Below are 24,945 nucleotides of genomic sequence, written 5' to 3' on the forward strand. Positions count from 1 at the left end.
GGTTAATCCCTATGTGGGAAAGTTTCTCAGTGATGCCAGAGAGGGGAACTGTGTCGAAAGCCTTGGCAAGGTCAAGACAGGCTGTGTGGATTGTCTTACCTTTGTGAATGGCTTTGGTGACATTCTCAAAGACGTCTACCAGGTTTAATAAGCATGATCTACCCATAACAAAGCCAAACTGGGTTTGTCCAGTGTTTGGAGGTAGCCTATGTCCTTGTTGATAAGATCAATGATTCTTTCTAAGGCCTTGCAGATGAGGTTGGTTAGACTTATGGGTCTGCAGTTCCCAGGGTCATTTGATAGCCTCAATTTGCGCAGGGGGATAATTGTTACTGCTCTCCATTCTGCAGGAATATAGCCACTTCTCAAGCTATGACTGAAGAGAACACCAAGTGGGTCCGCTAGTTCTTCTTTTAGATGGTTTAATAAACAACCTGGGATATTATCTGGTCTCACTGATACCATGTTTTTGGCCTTGGCGAGTGCAGAGATGACCTGTTCTCATAAGATACTACACAAAGGGTTGGTGTCAGGTATGCTTTGGGATATGGTAGGTGGGGATAGGAGGGTGAAGTTTGCTCTGAATCTGTCAGCTAGCAGGTTGGCGACATCTTCTGGTGTAGTATGAGTGATCTCATATACAACCAGTTTGGCACATAGTTGCGCATTCCATTTCTGACTTTGAATGTAATTAAAGAATGCCTTATGACTATCCTTGGCTAGGGATGCAATTATAGTTTCGTAATCTGCTTTAGAATAATTTACACAAGATTTCTGATTTTCCTGTTTAGGCTTAGGAGGGCACCCTTCCTCTGCAGAGTGATATCCCTCTGTGTGTGTGTGTGTGTGTGTGTGTGTGTATATGTATATATATATATATATATATATATATATATATATGGGTTCATATCAAAAGAACGAACGCTTGTTTCACCGACGCTCAGAATATCGAAATGAAAAGATCGACAATGAGAAGACCGACAACTGAAACCACCGACAGTTCACAAGCACAACACCTCATACACTCCACACCACAACAACAACAATTAACAAACTAAACAAATCCCCACACCAAACACCACACACACAACACAAGCAAACCAAAACCCTAACAAACCAGCAGTAAACCATACATACCTATCGACAACCCTAACCCAAACCCTAACCCTAAGGTCCGTCACTATCGCACACTCACCCGACCCGCGCCCTAACCCTAACTCACTTAACCCACCCCTAACCCAAAAGATATCTCTACTACACACTTACCTGACCCGAGCCCTAACCCTAACTAACTTAAGCCACCCCATCCCCACAGACTGTCACAATCGCACACTTACCTTACTCGCACCCTGACGTCCGTCACTACCGCATACATGCACATCCTTTCCCCATTCCGCTTACCTCCGCATCGCTATTGTTCCGTCGGTCTTCTCATTGTCGATCTTTTCATTTCGATATTCTGAGCGTCGGTGAAACAAGCGTTCGTTCTTTTGATATGAACCCATATATATATATATATATATATATATATATATATATATATATATACACACACACACACATTTTGAGAGAGAGAAAGAGATGTACGTGCATGTGTGTATATAATGTACAAAGCTATATATGTAAATTTTATATTTTATGTATAAATATATGCATTGTATTTGTGTGTATATACACAAACATACGCACACGTATGTATATATATATATATATATATATATATATATATATATATATATATATATATGTAGCGAAAGTCGTATCACTTCTGCATAGTTTTTACTAACCATTTACATTTATGTTTACTAAATTATTCAAGTCCATTTTAGAGCTTCACCCTTTGTATTTTGGCATATTTTTTGCACTAAATACGTACATCTCTTCTCTGAACCCCATGTTATTTCTTGTAACCACAGCCAATGCATGCTACAACTTCAGTTTATATGTTTCCCTTAATAATCTAAACCTAACTTCCCCAATCACTCCCTAACTGTATGCATAATTTATCCATCTCACTGCACAATGGAACATAAGATGGTTTGCCTTGAGCACTTAAGTTGCTCTAAAGGTAAAGACAGTCATTCCCTTACTGTACTGATATGCTTAATTTATGCAAGTTATACGCTAGAATTGTTTGTTTAACCATCAGGTTACACTAAAAAAGTTTTTTTTTAAACTTCCTCTGGGAATTTTACCTTTTTACCCCAGGCCTCCCCTGTAAAAGAGTCGCTGGTTCAGCAGAACAATTCAGTGTTCACAGTGAATAATAAATGAGCAATCACTTAACTTTCAGCAAAAAGGAGTAGTTCAGAATGTACCTATGTTCTCACCTGTATAACTGGTGTGCACATCAAGTCCTGCAGGTACTTGTTTGACACCTGTAATTCCACTGAACTCATAAGCAGGCATTTGGACATGGCCACTCTTAATGTAGCTGTGTTCAACAGAAATGTCTGCTGATAATGATTTCTCCGGAAGGACAGTAGAAGCGTCTTTTACGGCCTGATTAGCAGAATATATCTTCTCAGAAATGTCAGTCTCTTTTACAGTTTGATTAGAAAAATGTATTTTATTAATGTCCTCTATAAACTGCTGTTGAGAAGACAGATCCCTGAGATTCTCTTCATTTTGTTCAAGCACAGTTCCACTACAGGCATTCCTGTGGCTCTGATTTTGCTGGGCTGTAACTCTCTCATGAATAGATGCATTGTCAGTACAATCATTAAGTGCTGGTGGCACCGGCTGTATGAGGTATGTAAACTCCTGCTCTGACTGCAGCCCAGACTTTAATGGTGCTAAAGATCTTAAATAGGGTGACACATTTCCCAAAGGATGCAATGATGACACACTTTTAGATCTTTCTTCATCCTGAAGACTACATGTTTCAAGTCTTTCTTCAGCTCCTTTTTCAACAAGTATGCATGGTCTTTCAGCAGAAATATAGGTACTGGGGTCAGAGCACTTTGGAGAGACAGTTATGTGGAGGGAAGAACACACACTCTTTGAAGGAGATAAAAGTGAAGAAGCTACCGCTGTGGCTGATGTCTGCTTGATCTCTTCAATTGTCTGGGAAGGGAACTGTGACTCTCTAATGCATGTGGTCTTGAACTGAGCACCCTGTTCAGGAAAGTGAGTGATTTTACTCTCAGGAGTGTGAGTTTTGGGGCTGGAAACCTTAGCATAGTCGTACTTTGGAGTACCAGAATCAGAATCATTAAATTTTTCCTTCTGTCTTGAAGATTTTGGCTCATGAACATCAACTGATTCAGCAGTAAAAGGCACATGGATTTTCTGCTTTTTCATTGAATGCTGAAGATTAATTGTGGCAGCAAAGGGCACGTGTCCTGAATCATGCTCATTAAGGAACAGTCTATCATCATGTTTCTGCTGGTTCTGAATAACAAAAGAGCCACCTTTTGCACTCTCTGATGCACTAAAACTCCTCTTTGGCACAAATGATGTAACCTCAGTAATGGCACCATTAGAAATAACCTCCACATTACCAGATTCCTCTTGATGGGCAGATGATGATGATGATGATTCCTTTACTTCACTGAGATGTACACCAACAGGCCTGCACTCATCTTCTATCTTATTGAGGTTTGGACTCGTACACGGAGAAGACAAGTGAAAGTTTGACATAGCTTTTCTAGTACTCTCTTCTACAGGCTTATCAGACCATTTATGAAACATAGTTTTGGCAGGACTGTTGATGGGACTAGAAAATGATGATGATGATGATGGAATGCGTTTCCGGGATGAGAAGGTAATAGATGCAATGTGATTCAAGGACTCTCTTGTTACCATCTGTGTAATATCTGGTACTCCACCATCTTCATTTTTGGAAGTATCAGCTATCATTCTCAAGCAAGCATCTAAGTCATTGCGCAAAGGAGTTTGTAACTGGACACTAGTGTCAAAAACATTGTCAGTCAGTTTTTGTAACTGGCTAGTAATGTGTGACTGAGCAGTATTTAAGGAAATAAATCTTCCAGCTCCTGCTGTCAAAGACAATATTGGCTGGGCGATGTTGTTTTGGGACTGTATACTTGGGGTTTCCATTGTAGCTGCAGGTTTAAGCTGATTATCATTTCTCTGGGTGACTGCAACAGCTTTATTTGTGGCCTGGATGGAAGCTGGTGTGTTTGACTCTTTGCTTTGGTGAACCTCAGGAAGAGACTGAGCAGCATCCTGGCTAGTAAGTGGCAACTCTGTAAGAGCCTGGGTTTCCTCTAAACTATCAGCAACTTTCAGCCTACCTGCACAAGACTCATTCAGTTTCCGTGGCAATGGCATAGTTTCACTTGAAGAAGAAGATACCTTCAAAGAATCCTGCAAAACGAATGTAAAAACATAAAATCATGAAAAAAATGTTGGACTACAACCTAATCTCAAGGAGATATCACATTCTAAACACATGCTACAAATTGGCAATTTTCACAAACAAGGATGATACCAACTGCGTTTTTCTGTAATATACAATAAAAACAAAGAACTGCACCAAGTGGTGTGCTAACAAAATTCCTTCTCCATTAAATTCATAGAGATATTCTTCAGAGAATCAGTACTTAAAAAGTAGGTGATTTACAGAACTGGCACTAGCTTATACAGCTGCAAAAACCATCACACTAAAAGGAACAGTAGTCAGTGCTGACAGACAGAGATACACCTACAATTACTGGGAAGATGAAGCTGGTGACCTCTGCTTATAGAGCCTCAACAGACCCTACCAGCCTTGTCAGAACTACTACACATTTGCTAGTCCAATGGTAACAAGCAACATAAACAGAACACATAGAGGGACAGTTACGTATCACAGAGAATACCATTTCTACGGGACTGTCTTCTACTTCCACATAAAGCAAATTTCTCTTACACTATTCGAATATAATTTGGAAGAATGGATAGAAAACTGTAAAATTCACCCCTGGTTTAGCACCCACATCCTTCATGGACAACGGCAACAAGTAAATGTCCCAACATTACCTTGTTCTGCCTGTCTCTGGTTTATTCCTACAAAAATACAAGCACTAAAAACTACAATAAGAATGAAAGGCTAGGCTTTGTAAGTTCCTCACAGATCAATAATCCAAGTATCTATGAAGCTATGTGCTATGGGATTAATCTGTTCAATAACACAAGAAAGTACAGCTGTGTGACTGTATTGACCTTAGCAATAGGTCTTGATGGATGAAATCACTGACCAGTAAACCACAAGCTTTTCCTCACTAGTGTAACTGCAAATCCTACCTCAACAGCTGATCCCCCGTGTATGCTAATACTGGGCTCATGATGAATCCAGCGCTAACAATATTCCACAATCATATTACGTTTTCAGGCACCATCTTCATTTCTTCAGACTTAAAAAATACTAACATTTACAGCGGAACTTACTGTGAACAAAAGTGAATTAAATAAAAAATACACAAGTATTTGGTCATTCTGTATTCCTGTATTCTTCCCTTATAAGACCAATTATTGAGTACAGTGCCTCTTGCGGCATGTACCTCACAAAGCAGATGCAGCAGCTGGAGAGACCACAGAGGTTCCTCACCAGGCGAATCCAGGGTCTCAAACATCTACCCTACACAGATAGGCTAAAGGCCCTGTCCCTCTACTCAATCCCTTACAGACTCCTCAGAGGTGACCTCCGTCTGGCATACAAAGCAATCTCAGACCCCACCCTGATGGAACTGCTGCATATCCGCAAGTCAAGCTCCACTCGAGTAACCCATACATGCGGCCTCAACCTGGTCTGTGACATCAACAGGACTTGCTGGCGGGACAGACTTGTGTCCCAGAGACTCCCCCTTCTATGGAATAGACTTCCACTCCACATCAAGCAGAGTATTTCATTAATCTTTTTAAGCGCAACCTGGATAACTGGATGAGGAACAGAAAATACACCCCTGGGATTCCACCTGTGTCCCTGCTTGACAGGGGCATTGGGTGCTGACTTGTCAGAGCATAGGCTAAACATTTGGCTAGGCCTGGGCCTCAGTGCCAACAGCCTATTAACTTCCTATGATCCTATAAATGATCTTTGAAAGGTGCAATAGTATGCTTGAAAAGCAGAGACAGACACTTTTAGAATGTAAACATACTTGGTTTTGTAAGCAGATACTGCTCTCTTTCTATTAGGGGTTAAAAAGTAACTCGAAAATAGCAACACTTTTTAGTGAAGCCCAACCAGTTTGCAGATGCAATGAAGATATCCTTCAAGACTGTCCAAGGAGTGAAAACTATATGGAACTTGCAGGTAAGATTTGCTATGCTGGTTCAAATTGGATATTTCTTAAGAACTAAAGCTGCCAGTTACATTCAGCTTATATGATCAGAGTTTGTATTCCTAATTTTGATTTCTGGTATGGTAAAATGAAGAGATGTTTTCCTGCAAGTCATGGAAAGCAAGTGGAAAAAAGAAAAGAGTTAAACATTTTTTTCTAAGTATAAGTTAATATATTGCTAAGATAGGGTAGGCAGTTAGCAAACAGGACGTCCCAAAAGCATATATCTGCTGGCAAAAACAAAAAAACAGTGAAGTTTGTGGATCACTCTAATAAAGGGTCTCACACACCACATGGCTGATGTGTATGAAATGGAGGCAAGGCTACAATCGGTACTACCTGACTAACAAATGGCATCAGAATTAATTTTGCTAGAAATACAGAAAATGAACAGAAAGTTAGATGCCACTGAAGAAGGTACAGTGAAAATGAATTAAGAAATGAAAGTATTTTAACGGCACACTTCTATAATATGGCTTCTCTTCAACAAAAAAATCACACCCCGTTTGCTAACACTGCTGGTCTAGAATGTCACTACAAAGAACTGTGGCAGAAACAAACAGATGGGGAAGATCATGTTAGAAGGAAGAATATTTAATTGTTTGAGGTATTGGAGCCCCTTATGAAGGTGGGAAAGGCAAAATCTTTGTACACAGACATTTGGCTACATGGTAGGGATTACCTAGGCCACTACTTCCACAGAAGGGGCATAGAGTATGTAATTGTGTTGTGGGGGTGAACCCTGAATACTCTAAATACAAAACTGTCAGTTTAAGGTTGTAGTGCAGGGAAAGAGATGAATATTCATTTTTTTCTGAGTTCTTTTCCACCTCCTAACCAGCTATCTGTAAGTAATCATGTGTTACTACAGTCTTAATGGCAACTGGGAGTTCTTATGATAGACGAATACTGCTGTGGGCCTAGTGTCCTAGGCTTAGGTGGACAAAGTTCAACACATCAGTCACAACAAGCAGTGACAGCTATGGGCAGGACAACTAATTCAAGCCTACAGTGCCTTTTGCACACCTCAGGTTAACACCCATAACTCCTTATAACTTCCAGACCTTTTTGGCTCTGACTCTGTGACAAAGTTGCATAGCATCTAATAGGCAGTATTTGAAAGGGCAAGGAGTAATTAACAAAATAACACTAAAACTGTTAATCTATAAATTCCTGCAGTAGAGAAATTGGTATTGGATACAATCTTTATGACCTAAGACAGGTAATTTAATTTCAAACTATTTCCAAAGTTAGGTGGAATGAGATTAACCTCTTCTCTTACATCATCTATATCATCTGTTAAAACATATACATTTAAACAGTTACAATAATACATGTATACTTCTTTTTCTGTCCAGCAAGGCACACTGTTGGTACACTTTTTTAACACAACCAACTTTACAAATACAATTTTTCAACACAAGCATCTGTACAAATCAGTTTGATATACAAACGATATACAGTTCTTTACAAAATTTTAGCTAGCTGTGCTGGCACATCCACTGCCCTACTAGTGGCATAGCTGGTAATACCTCACATCGTCACATTAAGCAATATTTCCATATATACTTGATACTTCAAAAATGAATTTACTTACAAACTATTCCATGGGATCAGGTGAAACCTTAGATGTTGTTAGAGTTGAAGACAATTGTTACTGATATTTGCACTGTAAGTTGCACATCTTGAAATGTATTCAGTATTTCTTGTATAGCTGATTATACAACTGAACGCATGTTTTCATATTTCTGTAAATATTTCAACAAGCATGCACTCACAGAGGAATTTTTTTGTTGTCATGTGAAAGCTTATATCTTGTTAATAAAACTGTTCTAACACTATGTCTAAATTATAGTTTCCAAGGTATGGTAACTGGTTTGTGAATGTTTTAATTCTGGATTTATGTGCCTTATATATTACAGTATTTATGGAAAGACTATGACTCAACTGACTATTATCACTGTAAAATATACTTCTTACTGATATCATCCCTATTTGTACAATCCAGAAGAAAAGACCCTGATGATCAAACTGGTGCTAAAAAGAAAAAAAGTACAGAAAAAATGTTCTTTTTGAATTGCATCGGGGTCTTGCATCATGTATGCAACATTTTCTGGAGATCTCCCAGAGGATTGGCCCTTCTCAGGTTTGCACATCACCCAAGGTTTCTTCCTAACACTCTCTCTCTTTCCAAATCTCACTTTTCCTTCCCATTTTCGCTTTAATTTTTCCACTGCCTCTTTCCTTTCTCCCTCCCCCAAAATCCTTACATTTCATGTTTGCAAGAAGCTGCTCATTGTGCAGAGGTGGTTACTGGTGCCTTATATGCACACAATTACCAGAAGTTGAAATTTCCCTTTAAAAACACCTCAGAACTTTAGCTCAGTCCTGCAATACTTAGAGGACAACTAGTTTGAGGGGTGAGCAGTATTTGCACATTTACTTAGGTCTACCTTACCTTAGTATAGCACCCATGACTACTTCTGTCCAGAAAGCATCTGGCTTGGACACTGGGCAGCATCACCACCTTAGGCTAGCAGCAAATTACAACTAAGCATCCTCCCCTCATATGGTTACAAATACCCTCCACTCCTATCCCTTGCAAGTACACATTAGGACCTGCAACTGTGGATGGGCACTTTCCTGCTACCTCTGCATCCATCTTGGTGGATATGGGCATCCTGAGGCAATGCAACAACTGCCTTATGTACACTGACAACCACTTAATTCTCAAACAGACAAATACAGTATGTAACAGATGCAGTTACATGTTGACACTGGAGGCTAGACTCGGACATACATTCACAAAAATCAACAAACAGGTTGTCAGCGACTCCTACACATCACTCATCGCACCCACAAAGGACCGCACACATAAACTTACTTATGCGGAGGTGCTCACATGTAACTTACCCAAATCTCAAAGGCCTCTCAGGTGCAGTTCTCAGAAACTCTGCATGCAAACAAATAACAATTCCCATCACAACAGATAAAGCTAAATCTTATTATGTCCCACCTACCAAGCCCATAAGGTGAAACACTCCACAGCCCAAAATTTTGGTCACAGGGCACTCCATTGTGAGAAACACTGATGTCCCTCTTACCAGGCTGGATAAGAAGCAGGTTACAGTTAGTTTCTTGTCAGGGACCAAGATTCATCAGATAGTGCAAGCACAAAGGTCACTTACCCATAAATACTAGTATGACTCAGTCATAGCCCATGTGGGCATGAATGACCTGAGACCTACCTCGATGGACTATATGAAGAGAGACATGATTGAGCTCTCTAAGTATGTGTCACAGGTAGGTACGAGCCTAGCATTGAGCAGCATTCTACCGTCTTCAAGGATGATGCCACAATACCAGCAGAAAATAACAGACTTTAACAATTGACTTGGCTACTGATGTCATTCCCAAGGGATCCAATACTTGTAAGCCTGGCAGGACATGGTTGACAGGCCACATTGCTTTGCTAGGGATGACCTTCACCTGTCACCTCTACGCTTTCGGATACTGGTCAAAATATCACCCACCCTTATTGTGCCTTTTTTTAGGCACTACCAACCAGACAAACCTTCTGACATAACAAAAGCTACTCAGGACAAGATAAAGGTGTTACTGCTCAATGTTTGGAGTCTCAACAAGAAAATTCACTATTGGAAGCTCTGTTCATCCTGGAGAATGCTGGCAGGTATGCAGTTACTAATACGTGGTTCAAAGCCACAGAAAGCACTCCGGCAGTACATGTCTATAATGTCTTTCATATGTTCCAACCACCCCCTGAACATGAAACAGCACAACCCGAAGGTGTACATATCTACACCTGAGTTTACTACAGTCAGTCATCATCCATACCACACTCATGAGTGATTTTAACTATACCCCAATTAACTGGAAGGCATACACAACTACTAACATGCAGGCCCAAAGACTTCTTGACTTTGTAAATTCATATGCCCTGTAGTAGCTCAACTGCACACCCACTAGGGGAACAAATATCCTACATGTAGTACTCACAAATATGGGAAGAGTGCTGCCCCACCCCCACCCAGTGTGATGCCCTCACTGGTAAGATTAGATCACAAAGTGGACTCCCTTGAAATAAAAATAAAACTGCCCTCCTCCACCTAACTGCAAAAATTTTAAGAACTTCTGTATGGTAAATTATCCCCTATTAATGGAAAGCATAGCTAGTTTCCAAGCTCTCCCAAATCCAAAAAACACAGAAATGTATGCAGAACAGTACACAAAAGCCCTGTACAACTATATAAACAACTGCATGGAAATGACAGTACCAGACCAAAATAAACATCAGTCAAACTGCAAAAATAAACCACCCTGGTAGACCCCTGGTGTTAAGAGCCTGTACAACAAAAGAAAGACAATCTTGTCAAGACGTAAGAGGGAATGTGCACAACAGGTCCCTCATTAGTCTAAGCAAGCAAATCAGGGAACTAGCCAAGTCTCTGAAAGCAGATTCTGACGTAAAAATTGCCCCAAAAATAAGGATAACAAAGGCATTTTTCAGTTATGTCTGCAATCTTAAGGGGAGCTCCCAACAATGTGCATAATTAGTTGTAGACGGCATCACCTATACACAGATGGAAGATATGGTAAATCTGCTAGCTGACAAATTCAGCTCAAATTTCACCTTCCATCACTCCCAGTACTCCCCCAAGAAATACCTTCCACCACTCCACCGGCTTTATCTAAAGAACAGGCTGCCACTGCTCTTTTTAAAGCTAAAACAGCTTCAATGGGGACCTGATGATATACCAGATTGCCTCTTAGCTTAAATCAGGATTTATCAGGCCTGTTAGGATCTGTTTTTAAATACAGCCTCTGGACTGGCTTTGTCCCAATAGAGTGGAGGACAGCAGCAGTCATTTCTCTGCATAAAGAGAGACCATCTACTGAACCCAGAAATCACAGACCCATAAGTATGACTTGTCTTATATGTAAGGCTATACAAAGAATAATCATGGACCTGATAAATAATGACATAGGAAACCTCCAAACACTGGACCCGACTCAATTTGACTTTGTCAGGAGCAGGTCATGCCAAATGAATCTGGCAGATTTCTTTAAGAAAGTCACTAAGGTTATGAATGGGGGTAAAACAGTAAATACTGCCTACCTCGAACTGGCCAAGGCATTTGACACAATTCCCCACGAAGGTATTATAAATAAACTCACAAAACTGAGAATAAATTCATATGTCACCAGATGGAAAGCCAATTGGCTCAAGGGCAGGACAAATGTAGTTAAAGTGGGTGAATCCAGATCCTGCAAGAGGCCAGTTATTAGTGGTGTACCACAGGGCTCAGTGCTGGGTCCACCTGTTTGGAATATACTTCTCTAAAGTCAAGGCTAATGCGGAAGCTTCTGCATGACAAAGTTTGCTGATGACTGCAAGCTGGGGGCAATCATCGATCCTCCAGTGATGTATACATCTTTCAGGAGGGTCTAGATCAGACAAATGATTGGTGCTAGAAAGTACAGTTGTGTACACTTACCATAAATGTAGATGTTTGAGTGTATTCACTGTTGCAGTCAATACATTTGGGTAATTTGCTGGCAGGTTGCCCTCAGTCAGCCTCATTAGCAAAGTCTTGGGTCCTGCGTCAGTTGCTGTCCCTTCTTCCATGACGTCAGGTCATCAGGGGTATAAAACATGCAGCCGATGCATTACATCAATTTTTCTTGCTCAGATGTCAGGTGCCCCCCAAATGGGGAGCAAATAAAATTAAAAACACAAAAATATACCTCCAACTAAAAGCAAATACACCAAAAAGGCTTTTAAGCATGGTAAAAGAAAGTAGAGGTATAGTCAGAGAAAAACAGGGGGTGGGAAGGAGAGTAACCAAGACTGCAACAGTGAATACACTCGAACATCTACATTTATGGTAAGTGTACACAACTGTACTATGTTCTTCGTGTTTCACTGCTGCAGTCATTACATTTGGGTAGATTCCCAAAGCTATGGCTGGAAGGCGGAATTTATACAGCATTAGGACCAGCTATAAAGCCCTGCAAGACAGCAGTGGCAAAGCCAGCTCTGGATTTATAGAAAATTGGTAAATGATAATGCTTGGTAAAAGTATGTACAGAACTCCAGGTAGCAGCTTCTGGAATATCCTTGGTAGGAACACCTCTGAGAAAGGCTGCAGAAGTAGCCTCAGCCCTGGTGGAGTGAGATCTGATCCCCTGGAGGATAGGTTTTTCCATGGTGCTTATAGCAGAAATTAATGCAATGGCTTATCCATTTAGAAATGGTTTGTTTTGAAATAGCTGTCCCCTCTGCCCCAGCAGCAAATGCTACTAGCAATTGTTCAGATTTTCTTTGAAATTTAGTCCTGCCTAAGTAGAATCTAAGTTGTCTGTGCACATCCACGGAATGCAGAATCCATTCCCTTTTTTTCTGTGGATTGGGAAATAAGGTTGGCAAATGAATGGACTGATTAAGAGCTACACTGGAAACCACCTTGGGCATGAAGGATGGACTGGTCCTCAGAGATACCCTGTCCGCATGAAAGATGATGAAAGGCTCCACTGCCATAAGGGCCTGTAATTCAGATAAGTAAGTAGAATCTAAGTTGTCTAGCTGAAGTGATTGCTAAAAGGAAGGCTGTTTTCCAAGAAATAAATTTTAAGTCTGCAGTAGCAGCTGGCTCAAAAGGAGGTAGAGTGAGATTCTCCAAAACAAAGTTAAGGTCCCAGGCAGGGGTTGGAGCTCTCCTGGGTGGTCTCAAGTTCTTTGTCCCCTCTGAGATACTGCTTGAGCAGGGGATGAGAAAAAGAGGGATGGTTCTGTGTTATAGTGAGCTGAAATAGCTGAAGCGTGGATTTTAATAGAGGAAAAAGACAGGCCCTTGTGAAGAATCTCAGTTAAGTATTGCAAATCTGAGGTAAATTGGGCGCTGCTGTGCTCATCCCTAAAGATTGGTTCCAGGCACAGAATCTTTTCCATTTGTCAGCATAAGATTTTCTACTGCTAGGTCTTCTCGCCTCCAAGATGACATCCATCACAGGTTTGCTGAGGGATGCTAAGGGTGAATTCAAGTGATTAGCCAAGCTGCAAGGTTCAATGTTGGAAGGTGAGGGTGCAGAATTTGGTTCTCATGCTGAGACAGCAAGGAAGGTGCCTGAGGCAGGTGCCATGGAGATATTTGTGACACACTGCGCAGGAGTAGGTACCAGTGTTGGCATGGCCAGTCTGGAGCAAGTTGTCCTGTTTGACTTTTAGCAGAACTATGAAGAGCAGAGGCAGAGGGGGAAAGGCGGAGACTGATAGGTTTTTCCAGCTGAAGGACAGAGCATCCACTTTCCATGCTTTTTTGTGGGGAGTCTTTGTGCAAAATTTGTCCAACTGGTAGTTCTGGGGGGAGGCAAATAGATCTATGTCTGGGCTCCCCCATTTGCTTGTTAACATGTTGAAAATCCGCGGTTCCAGTTTCCACTCGTGTGGGTCCATGAGATTTCTGTTTAGTCCGTCTGCCAGTGTATTCAATTTTCCTGGCAGGAATTGAGCTTGTAGGTGCACTTGGAAGCTCAAGGCCGTGTTTCACAATGCCATGGCTAGTCTGCAGAGGGGGTAGGAATGTGTATCCCCCTGCTTATTTATGTACCACATAACTGTGGTGTCTTTACCATTAGTTGTTCTGGAAGAATGTAGTCCTTGAAGGCTGTCAGAGCATTCAGTACAGCTAACATTTCTTTTTGATTGATATGTAGGTGCATTTGATTTGGGCTCCATTTGCCCCAAATGCACTTCCCTGCCAGGTGAGCCCCCCCATGCATAGTCTGATGCATCTGCTGTTAGGATTTGGGCTGCAGGGGGTAGTGTGAATGGCAGTCCCTTATTTTGGTGGCAGGCCTCTGCCCACCATAGAAACTCCAGGCGTAGGCAAGGTATGATAGGAATCAGTGCTTCCAGGCTGTGACAATGCTGACTCCATATACTTTTTAAGTACCACTGTAGTTTCCTCATATGCAGTCTTGCATATGGAATTAGAAGAATGTAGGAGGCCATGAACCCTAAGGCTTGCAGTATTTGTCTTGCAGATAGCAGGGTTTTTGTGACCACTTGTTTGAAGTAAGTTACCAAATGAATTTGCTTCTCTGGCGTGAGGAAAGCCATCTGGGCAGTTGTATTCAAGCTTGCACCCAGGAATGTAATCTGTTGAGAGGGTACCAGTTGTGATTTCCTTTCGTTTATGGTTTACCCCAGACAAGTCAGAACCTTTTTTACAAACGCCAGATGATTCAGAAGTATGGCCTGGTTTTCTGCCTGAATTAGACAATCATCCAGCTATGGATATATTTGAATATTTCTTTGCCTGCAAAATGCAATTACTGGAGCCAGGCACTTTGTGAATACCCTGGGCACAGTAGACAAGCCAAAGGGCAGTGCAGAGAAATGATAATGCAAGTAGCGTGCTTTGAAGCGGAGGTATCTTCTGCAAGATTCCCTGATTGGGATGTGCAGGTATGCTTCCTTTAAATCTAGAGTTGCCAACCAGGCATCTTTGCCTAGCATAGGAAGTAACTGATGAAGAGTCAGCATCTTGAATTTTGGAATGTCCAGAAAGGTGTTTAGAGTAGACAGGTCCAGAATTGGACGCCATGATTTGTCTTTTCTGGGTACCAGGAAAAGCCTGGAATAGAAACTTTGTCCCTTTTCCTCTTCTGGTGCCGGTTGAATAGCCCCCATGTTTAAGAGGGAAAGTACTTGTTTTTGAGATTCTGCCCACTGATTTGGGGGCAGGTCTGGCCACCCATTTCGTGTTGGCAACGAGTGGAAATGAAATCTGTATCCCTGGGACACTATATTTAAAACCCATTTGTTCTGGGTTATGAGTTCCCATTTTTTTACATGAAGAGCAATTTTGCCCCCCAAAGGGCAGCTGAAAGGTAAGTGCTTGGTAATTTTAAAGAAAAGTCATTGAGACTGTTTACCATAGGGGGATGTCTTGTTATTTCCAGATTTGGAAGTGGAACCCCCCCCTCCCCCCAAATGCTTAGTTCTGAGAGTCCCCTGGGACTGCAAACTGGTGCTTTTGGTGCATCTGGGTTTGGCTTGAGAGGATCTGGAAGGAGCTGGAAAGGACCAATTCTTAGTAGGCCAGTTCCTACTAAATCTTGGAGGTTGCAATTGTAAGAAATCTTTTACAGTTTGCATAGATTTAGCTTTACCTTCCATCTTTTTTAGAACTTCTTCAGCCTTATTGCCAAAAAGGTGGTCCTGATTTAAAAGAGCATTCAACAATTTACTTAAACATGATCAGGCAGAGATTGCTCCTTAATCCAAGTATGCCTTCTAAGCACACACCCAGTAACAGCAGCCCTGCAAGAGGCCTCTAAAGAATCAAAGCCACATTGCAAAGTATGTTTTCCAACTTGTTCAGCAGAATGCAGTAAATCCTGTAAATCTTTATTTTCCACACAGTCAGAAAGCAACATAATTTTCTGTTTAAGCAGTCCAATAATATGATGTTGATATTTTAACATATGAAATTGGCAGTTTAAAGCCCTGATTGCCAAGGTTGCAGAAGTATAAACCTTTTTACCCCATTTATCCAGTGCCCTGGAGTCTCTATCAGAAGGGGTAGGATTTTTAGCAGTAGAAACCTTAATGCCGAATGGGTCTCAGTAGAGGCCTGCGAGTCAGAAGTAGTGGGTATCAGGGGCTGCGAAAGCGCCTCACTGAGTACCGGCAAACTGGCGACTGGCTTAGGAGAAGCGTCGTCGGCAGTTTTGGACCTTGACGGCCTGTCTCTGTCTTTATCTTTGCATTTTTTTGGAATCCCGGTAGTCGGGTGGCTAACCGATGTCATTTCTGGATAATTAAACAGAGAACCAAAATATTTAGAGGCAAAAATGTACCGACGACGGATAGTGCGCTGATTAAATAAAGCACAAAACCGACAGCAAGGTACATCGTGGTCAGGGCCTAGGCAAGGAATACAGTACAAATGAAAATCTTTATGAGGTATTTGCTTTCCACAAGTAATGCAATTATTAACTTTCACTGGCATCAGTAAGGAGAAAGAAAAAGTTTCCCCAACGGGGTACTTAGCTTGAAGTTGAAGACTTTGGTTCTGAAACTTGAAAATGAAAATTTCAGAAGTTGGCCGACCAGCACTTGCGAACTGCTTCTGCTTCGGGCACCGCACGGCAAGAAAGACTGATGTAATGGCATCAGCTGCATGTTTTATACCCGACGACCTGACGTCATGGAAGAAGGGACAGCAACTGACGCAGGACCCAAGACTTTGTTAATCAGGCCAACTGAGGGCAACCTGCCAGCAGATTACCCAAATGTAATGACTGCAACAGTGAAACACGAAGAACATCTATTAGTGCATATTCTCTGTCCCAACATAACATGCAACATTTGTCATTTCCCCACCCTCCACCTCCCCGTGAGCCCCAACTTGTTACCACCAATTCTTATTCCACTCTCTTTTCAAAGAAACCTCCTGTTAACTTTATGAATGTCCCTCACAAACTCATTTCTAGGTCCTACCCTGTATGTCTCACTAAATCTAACACCAATCACACTACCATCACATATACCACTTCTACTATAAAGGAAATGTATTTTACTACTGCCTCTATCCAGCAAAGTCCTTGCCTTTTTTTAAGCTATAAACCTAACTAGTTTTCTTCTCCTATCTCAGCCATGAATGGCTACACACTGACCCCCAAATATTTCATCCCCTGAAATAAACTCAGTATCACTAATCTTCTCCTGCGTATCAATATTATTATGGATTATTGGGGTGAAACTTCAGACTCAGTTCAGTTTCAAGTTCAGTAAAGATAGACTTACATTAACAACTAGTGGCAATCTTCTACAAATAGCTTAAAGCTCCCAACCCCCATTCTTCCTGCCCCCCAAGAATCTTCCATCCATTCCACAAATACTTCCAATCTTAACAAAAAAAAAACAGGTAATAAGGAACATCCCTGCTTTCACTGCTCCCTTTCTCAACTTCATTAATTCTGACACTTTCCCCAAGACCACCACCATCACCCTTAGGGCTTTTATAGAGCCCAAACTCCCCTCACTGGGGAAAAAATACCTCCCCAATAACCTGCGCTAGAACCCTAACAGAGCTTCCCTACTCACCCCATCAAATGCTTTTTTTAATACAAAACAATACTGTGTATGCTTTCTTTTGTCTTGTCCTCCAAACTGCACTTCAAAAAATAGTACAGTTGTGTACACTTACCATAAATGTAGATGTTCGAGTGTATTCAATGTTGCAGTCATTTACATTTGGGTAATCCTGCTGGCAGGTTGCCCTCAGTCGGCCTGAATTCCAAAGTCATGGGTCCTGCGTCAGCTGTTGTCGCCCCTTCCCTGACGTCAGGTCGTCAGGGGTATAAAAGATGCGGCAGATGCCATTTTCTTTAGTTTTTCTTGCCCCAGATGTCAGGTGCCCCCTAAAAGGGTAGCCAAAATTTATATATATATATATATATATATATATATATATATATATATATAAATACATGCACCAATATAGTTACCTTCCTCTACAAGCAAATACACCACATAGGTTGTATCAATCAAAGAAGGAAAGACAGGTTCCATAAGAAGAAAGGGGGATGGCGGGTGGGTAACCTGGACTGCAACAGTGAATACACTCGAACATCTACATTTATGGTAAGTGTACACAACTGTACTATGTTCTTCGTGTTTCACTGCTGCAGTCATTACATTTAGGTAGAGTCCCAAAGCTATGGTTGGGAGGCTGGAGCTAAACAGCGTTAAGAGCGGCTATGAGGCCCTGCAGAACTGCAGTGGCAAAGCCAGCCCTGGATTTAGAGTAAAGTGGCAGATGATAGTGCTTTGTAAAGGTGTGCACTGAACTCCAAGTAGCAGCCTCTAAAATCTCATTGGTTGGTACTCCCCTGCGAAAGGCTACTGAAGTGCCTGCAGCTCTGGTTGAATGTGGCCTAATGCCCTTGGGCACTGGCTTGCCATGGTGTAAGTAGCAGAAATGAATACAGTGGCCTATCCACTTTGAAATAGCCTGCTTTGAGATAGCCTTTCCTTGTGATCCTGCAGCATATGCCACTAGTAATTACTCTGTCCCTCTGAAAACTTTGGTTCTGTCCAAGTAGAATCTAAGCTGTCTGTGTACGTCCAAAGAATGCAGAATTCTCTCCCCTTTGTTCTGTGGATTTGGATAAAAAGTTGGCAGATGAATAGTTTGGTTAAGAGCCACACTGGACACCACCTTAGGCATAAATGTTGGGTTTGCCCTCAGAGAGACCCTGTCTGGACAAAAAATGATAAAAGGTTCCACAGCCATGAGTGCCTGTAGCTCTGAAACTCGTCTTGCAGAAGTTATTGCTAGGAGCAGAGCTGTTTTCCAAGATAAAATCTTTATATCAGCAGTAGCAGCTGGCTCAAAAGGAGTAAGGGTGAGTTTTTCCAAGACATAGTTGAGGTCCCATGCAGGCATTGGTGATCTCCTTGGAGGCCTTAAATTGTTGGCTCCTCTGAGGTACTGCTTTAATAAGGGATGAAAAAAGATAGGTGGCTCTGTATTGCAATGAGCCGAAATAGCAGAGGCATGAATTTTAATAGATAAAAAAGATAGGCCTTTGTCCAGCATCTCAGTTAAGTATTGCAAAATCTGAGGAATATTTGGCACAGCTGTATCAGTTCCTTGTGCCTGGTTCCAAGCACAGAATCTCTTCCATTTTCCAGCATAAGATTTTCTAGTACTAGGCCTTCTGGCTTCCAAAATGACATCCATCACAGCTTTACTGAGAGGTGTGTTTTGTATGACTACATTATCCGCCATGCTGCCAGGTTTAAATTCCTGAGTTGGCAGTGCAGGATCTGATTGTTTTGCTCGGACAGTAGATGAGGTATTTGAGGTAAGGTCCAAGATGGGCATTGAGCAGAGTTCCTTAGTATTGGATACCAGTACTGGCGGGGCCAGTCTGGGGCAATCAGTATAATCTTTGGCTTCTCCTGTCTGACCTTTAGGAGTACCTTGGGGAGGAGAGGCAGTGGGGGAAAGGCATATACTGACAGGTTTTTCCAGCTGAAAGATAGGGCATCCACTTTCCATGCTTGTCTGTGATAAATCCTTGTGCAGAATCTTTTAGTTGGTAGTTGTGAGGGGAGGAGAACAGATCTATGTCCGGGCATCCCCATTTCCTTGTTATCATGCTGAAGACTTGTGGATCCAGCTGCCACTCATGGGGATCCATGAGGTTTCTGCTTAGTTCGTCTGCCAGAGTATTTTTCCTTCCTGGCAGGAATTGAGCCTGCAGATGTACTTGGTAAGTCAATGCTGTGTCCCACAAAGTCATGGCTAGTCTGCAAAGGGGGTAGGAATGTGTGCCCCCCTGCTTGTTTATATACCACATGACCGTGGTGTTGTCTGTCTTTATCAGTAGTTGTCCCAGATGAAGTAGGCCCTTGAAGGCTGTCAGGGCATTTTGAACAGCTAGCATCTCTTTTTGATCGATATGTAGATGCATTTGGTTTGAGGTCCATGTGCCCTGAATGCATCTTCCTGCCATGTGGGCCCCCAAGGCATAATCTGATGAATCCATTGTTAGTGTCTGCCTGGCTGGGGGTAATGTGAATGGCTGTCCCTTGTTTTGGTGACGAGCCTTTGCCTACCATCGAAACTCCTGTTGCAGGCAGGGAATGAGAGTAATCATAGTTTCCAAGCTGTGGCTATGTTGAGTCCAAACACTTTTTAGGTACCATTGAAGTTTCCTCATATGCAGTCTTGCATATGGAATTAGTAGGATGCAGGATGCCATGAAGCCCAAAGCCTGCAGAATTTTTCTTGCAGATAACTGGGCCTTTGTTGCCAACATTTTGAAACAGGTAGTCAGTTGCCTTTGTTTGTCTGGCGTGAGATAAGCCATCTGGGCAGTTGTATTTAAGCTTGCACCCAGGAATATTATCTCTTGAGAGGGTACTAGTTTTGATTTATTTTCGTTGACTGTGTACCCTAGGCATGTTAGAAGTCTTTTCACAAACACCAGATGCTGTAGAAGAATGTTCTTGTTCTCTGCTTGAATTAGACAGTCGTCCAAGTAAGGATATATTTGTATTCCTCTTTGTCTGCAGAATGCAATTACTGGTGCCAGGCACTTTGTGAAGACTCTGGGCGTAGTAGAAAAGCCAAAGGGCAGTGCAGAGAATTGGTAATGCATTGAGCCAGCCTTGAGTGTGAGGTATCTTCTGCATATTTGTCTGACTGCGACATGCAGGTATGCCTCTTTTAGGTCTAAAGTCTCAAGCCAAGTGTTCCTGCCCAGCATGGGCAGAAGCTGCTGCAAAGTCAACATCTTGAATTTTGGTATATCCAGGAATGTGTTCAGAATAGATAGGTCCAGTATTAAAAACTAGGCAGAAAAAACAACAAGGCTAAGATCTCCAGACTGGAAACAGATAGCTGCTCGATATGATCCAAATAAACAAATCCAAAATTAGTTAAAAGAATTTATTGAATAAAATTCAAAATGGAGGTAAAAATCATATAAAGTCCCTGGATGCTCACATACGATAAGCGCTTTCGATTAAATCTTCTTCAGATCGTAATTTAAATACACAATCTTTAACCATCAATTAGCCAATGACAACTTGCAAAATGCGAATAACCAATGACTTTTCTTCCTTCCAAGTCTCTTTTAATTCATAACACCAACCAAAAGCTTTAATAGTTGGATCCCACCTTTAATTTGGTTGCATTAGCATTGATGACTAATATGCAAATGCGCTGTACTAGAACCAATATCGGCTCAACAATGCATCTCTCTCTAAGTTAAAATTGCCAATAGGAATTCACGTTTTGGTTACATCCATGTGTTGGTCATAGTGGTAATTCCTATAGTAAATAAGCAAAGTAGCTGAAATGTCACAGCCAATAGTGAACCACAATCATCTTTTCGACCAATAAAATAATAACTAGACTGAGAGACATATTGCTTCCTTCTTTCACTTGCATTTAACTTGTTTTTTGATATTATATTCTAATTAGGAGCTTGTTGGACACTGTTCACTTGGAGTAACATACGTGCTTGGTGAACGAAACAGAAACATGGGTGATAAAGATGGAATTAGATTATTATTAACTTATAGTTCTGATAACCGTCAGATTCAAGATGTGATAAAACAATTCTGGCCCGTATTAACACAAGACCCACTAGCGTCTTTGTCGTCCTTGGAGAGCATAGGTAGCAGCTGCTGGAGGGAAAGCATTTTGAATTTTGGAATCACCAGAAAGGTGTTTAGAATAGATAGATCAAGGATGGGGTGGCAGGTGCCCTCTTTTCTGGGCACCAGAAAAAGTATGAAGTAGAAGCCTTGGCCAATCTTCTCTGCAGGAACGTGCTGTACTGCCCCCAAGAAGAGTAGGGAATGGATTTGTTTTTGAGCTTCTGCACACTGATTTGATTTTAGATCCGGGAACCCTTTTGTGGTTGGAAGGGTATGGAAGGAGAATCTGTACCCCTGAGACACAATGTACATAACCCATTGGTCCTTGGTAATGGTAGCCCAGGTGCTTGAGTGAAAGGTTAGTTTTCCTCCTGGGGTATCTGAAGGTGGGCAGAGGCGAGGTTGGGAAGGGGCGAGTCATTGTGAGTTCTTACAATAAGGGGGTGGCTTAGAACTTCCTGGTTTTGAAGTGGAGGTAGTCCACTGCTTAGATCTCTGCAACCCCTGGGGCTGCTGTCTGGGGGGGGGTCCATTTCCATGGGGCCTAGGCTGGCCTTGTCTACTTGGAGCAGGAAAGAACCAGTGCTTGGAGGGAAAATGCCTGCTGAACCTAGGGGACTGGACCTGTAAGAAATCTTTAACAGTCTGCATAGATATTGCTTTTTCTTCCATCTTTTTTTTTTTTTTTTAAGACCTCTTCTGTTTTAGTGCCAAACAAGTTATCTTTGTGCAAGGGTACATCCAACAATTCTGATTTGACATGGTCTGGCAGGGGTTGTTCCTTAAGCCATGCATGTCTTCTAATGACAGATCCGGTGACTGCTGCCCTGCAAGAATCTTCTAGGGTATCAAAACCACAGTGCAAAGTGTGTTTAGTTACTTGACCAGCAGAATGGATTAAGTCCTGTAAATCTTTAGATTCTGCCCATGCAGGAAAGGAGGAATTTTTTTATTTAAGGAGTTCCAAGGTACATTGCTGATACTTAAGCATATGGAACTGACAATTTAGTGCCCTGATAGCAAGTGTAGCTGAGGTGTATAGTTTTTTAACACATCTGTCCAGTGCTGGGGAATCCCTGTCTGAGGAGGTGCGATTCTTAGCTGAGGTTGCTTTAATCCCTTTAGGCCCTACAGTAATGACCTCAGGGTCAGCTGCTGGATTTTTTAAAAAGAGATTTGTGTGAGTCAGTGACTCTGTAGTACCTGTCTGGCATTTCTGGGAGCAGGAGGGAGGGCATTCTGGAGTCAAGCTGGATTCAAGGAAGACATCATCCACCACATCTAGGACTAGGGGGAATAGCTAAGGGCCTGTATTGCTGCAGGTCTAGGAACTCTCCGAGTCTCTTTTTAGACTGTGGGTAGTTTTGACTCTCCCATTGAAAATGCTCCCTTAAGGTATGCAGGGTTTCCCCAAAGGAAAAATCGTCTGGGGGAGAGGCTGAAGGAATGGATTCTTCTGCATCAGAATCCTCATATGTGGAGAGGGGCTGCATGTGTCTTCATAGCCAGATGCATCTGATTCATCTGACACTTGTTCAGAAAAAACTACTGGAGACAAATCTCTCTTCCTTTTTGAGGGAGTGGTTTGCCTTCCCCTAATCAGCATGATAAGGTCTTCTGCCATTTTAAGCATTTGAGACTGAAGCAAGGGAGAAGGAACTTGAGAGTGGGTAGTTTGGTTTCTTGGGTGTGGTTCGACCTCTGGGCCTAAGGAACTCAGTTGTTTTCGGAAGAACGGTAGCCATGAAAGAAGGCGTCAGTTTATGTCGGGATTCGGTGTTGCAAAGGACTTCCCTGGAAGCCGGTGCCTGCACAGCAGCTCTGGACTCATCCAAGGTAGAGATGACCGTAGGATCCTTAGACGAAGAAGAGTTCTGTGGCATACCAGACTCTGAAAGGGTCTTGGTAGCGTCCTGCGAATTAACTGAAGCGGGCATCAGGGGCTGCAAAAGCGCCTCACTGAGTTCTGGAGGACTGATAACCAGCTTAACGGAAGCGTCGTCAGAAGGTTTGGTCCTGTGCGTTCTGTCTCTGTCTTTATGTTTACGTTTTTTCGTAAGATCTGCTGTCGGATGGCTTAACAAAGCCATATCACGATTTGAGGACTGTAAATGGAAATATCTGGCTACAAGGGCCCGACGATGAATAATTCTGGCGTTAAAGTACAGAAGCGACAATGAAGGACGTCGTGGTCTGGGCCTAGACAAGTGATGCAGTAAGAGTGGAAGTCCCGGTATGGTATTTGCTTTCCACAGGCAAGACAATTATTAACTTTTTCTGACATCGGTTAGTGCAAGAATAAAGGATCCCCAACAGGGTACTTTGCTTTCGAAGACTTCAACTTAATTTTGGAAACTGATGAAAAAAGCAGCACGCTGAAGGTAAACTCAATACTCCAAAATTTAATCCAAAGTCAAATAACAGTTTAAAAGCAAATACACACAATACCAATATTGGTCCTTGTGCACGAACACAAAACACTCAGTTAAAATATCCGCAATCCAAACAACTTTCCTTATGAATGAATAACAATAGCTTAAGTGCTTTCATCTCTGTCTAGTCAGAAACTTCCTCAGAATCATTCTTCTGTTATTTACCTTCAGTGTGCTGCCATTTCCATCAGTTTAACTGTGTTCCCTGTGATTGCTGTTCTTTCTGGAAACGAAACTCAGTTAGCGGCCGACCGGCACTTGTGCGAACTGCTTCTGCTTCAGGCTCCACGGCAAGAAAGACTGATGTAATGGCATTGGATGCCTTCTTTTAGGTTCATAGGTTCATACTAGGCTATCTGCCCTAGGGCATTTATAAGCCTAGCCAGAATGTGTTTGGCTTTCACCACCCATTTTAAATTAATTTTGCTATGCCCTTTTTCGAGGTTAGTATACTGTGCCTCTGTCTAACAGTGACACAGAAGTGATACCCGGGTTAAACCTACGATCTCCCATCCACTCATCAAGATTCCTCTTGAAGAGAGTCAATCAGGGACTCTGCCTAACCTGGACTGGGATTTTATTCCAGAGTGAAGGGAGCCTCTGGGTTATGAATCTGTCCCTCCAGCATGTCCTATTTATTTCAGTGCTGAGGTTCAAGTCTCTCGAGCGTAGCTCGATGGGATTTGGATTTTCTGAGGTGCAGCATGCCCATTAATTCCGGGTTGGACATGGCTTTATACGTCAGGCACAGATCGCCCCTGAAGAGGCGGTATGCCACTGAGTAGAGCTGGAGTTTCTTTAACCGGGCAGCATATGGCATCTGTTTGAGCCCTTTGATCCTCTTGGTGAGGTACTTTTGGGGTCTTTCCAGTTGCTGCAGGTGTCTGGTAAGGTACATCCCAAAAGGGGCATTGTACTCAATTATGGGCCTGATGAGGGATGAATAAAGAGGCACGATGACCTCCCCTGATCTAGATGTGAATCCCTTCATGATTAGGTGGGCTATATAAAATGTTTT

General features: G+C 42.1%; 1 protein-coding gene across 1 annotated transcript in view; it reads right to left on the minus strand.

Moving 5' to 3' along the window:
* ALMS1 (ALMS1 centrosome and basal body associated protein) overlaps window positions 1–24,945 on the minus strand; it is a 958,782-nt gene that overhangs the window by 570,343 nt on the left and 363,494 nt on the right. Inside the window, exon 6 of the mRNA XM_044063634.1 lies at window positions 2,331–4,332. Within this exon, the coding sequence (XP_043919569.1) occupies window positions 2,331–4,332 (2,002 nt within the window). The remainder of the gene's footprint in view (window positions 1–2,330; window positions 4,333–24,945) is intronic.

Source organism: Protopterus annectens, chromosome 2.part1, assembly GCF_019279795.1.
Source record: "Protopterus annectens isolate FY-2018-M chromosome 2.part1, PAN1.0, whole genome shotgun sequence".
NCBI classification, from domain to species: domain Eukaryota; kingdom Metazoa; phylum Chordata; order Ceratodontiformes; family Protopteridae; genus Protopterus; species Protopterus annectens.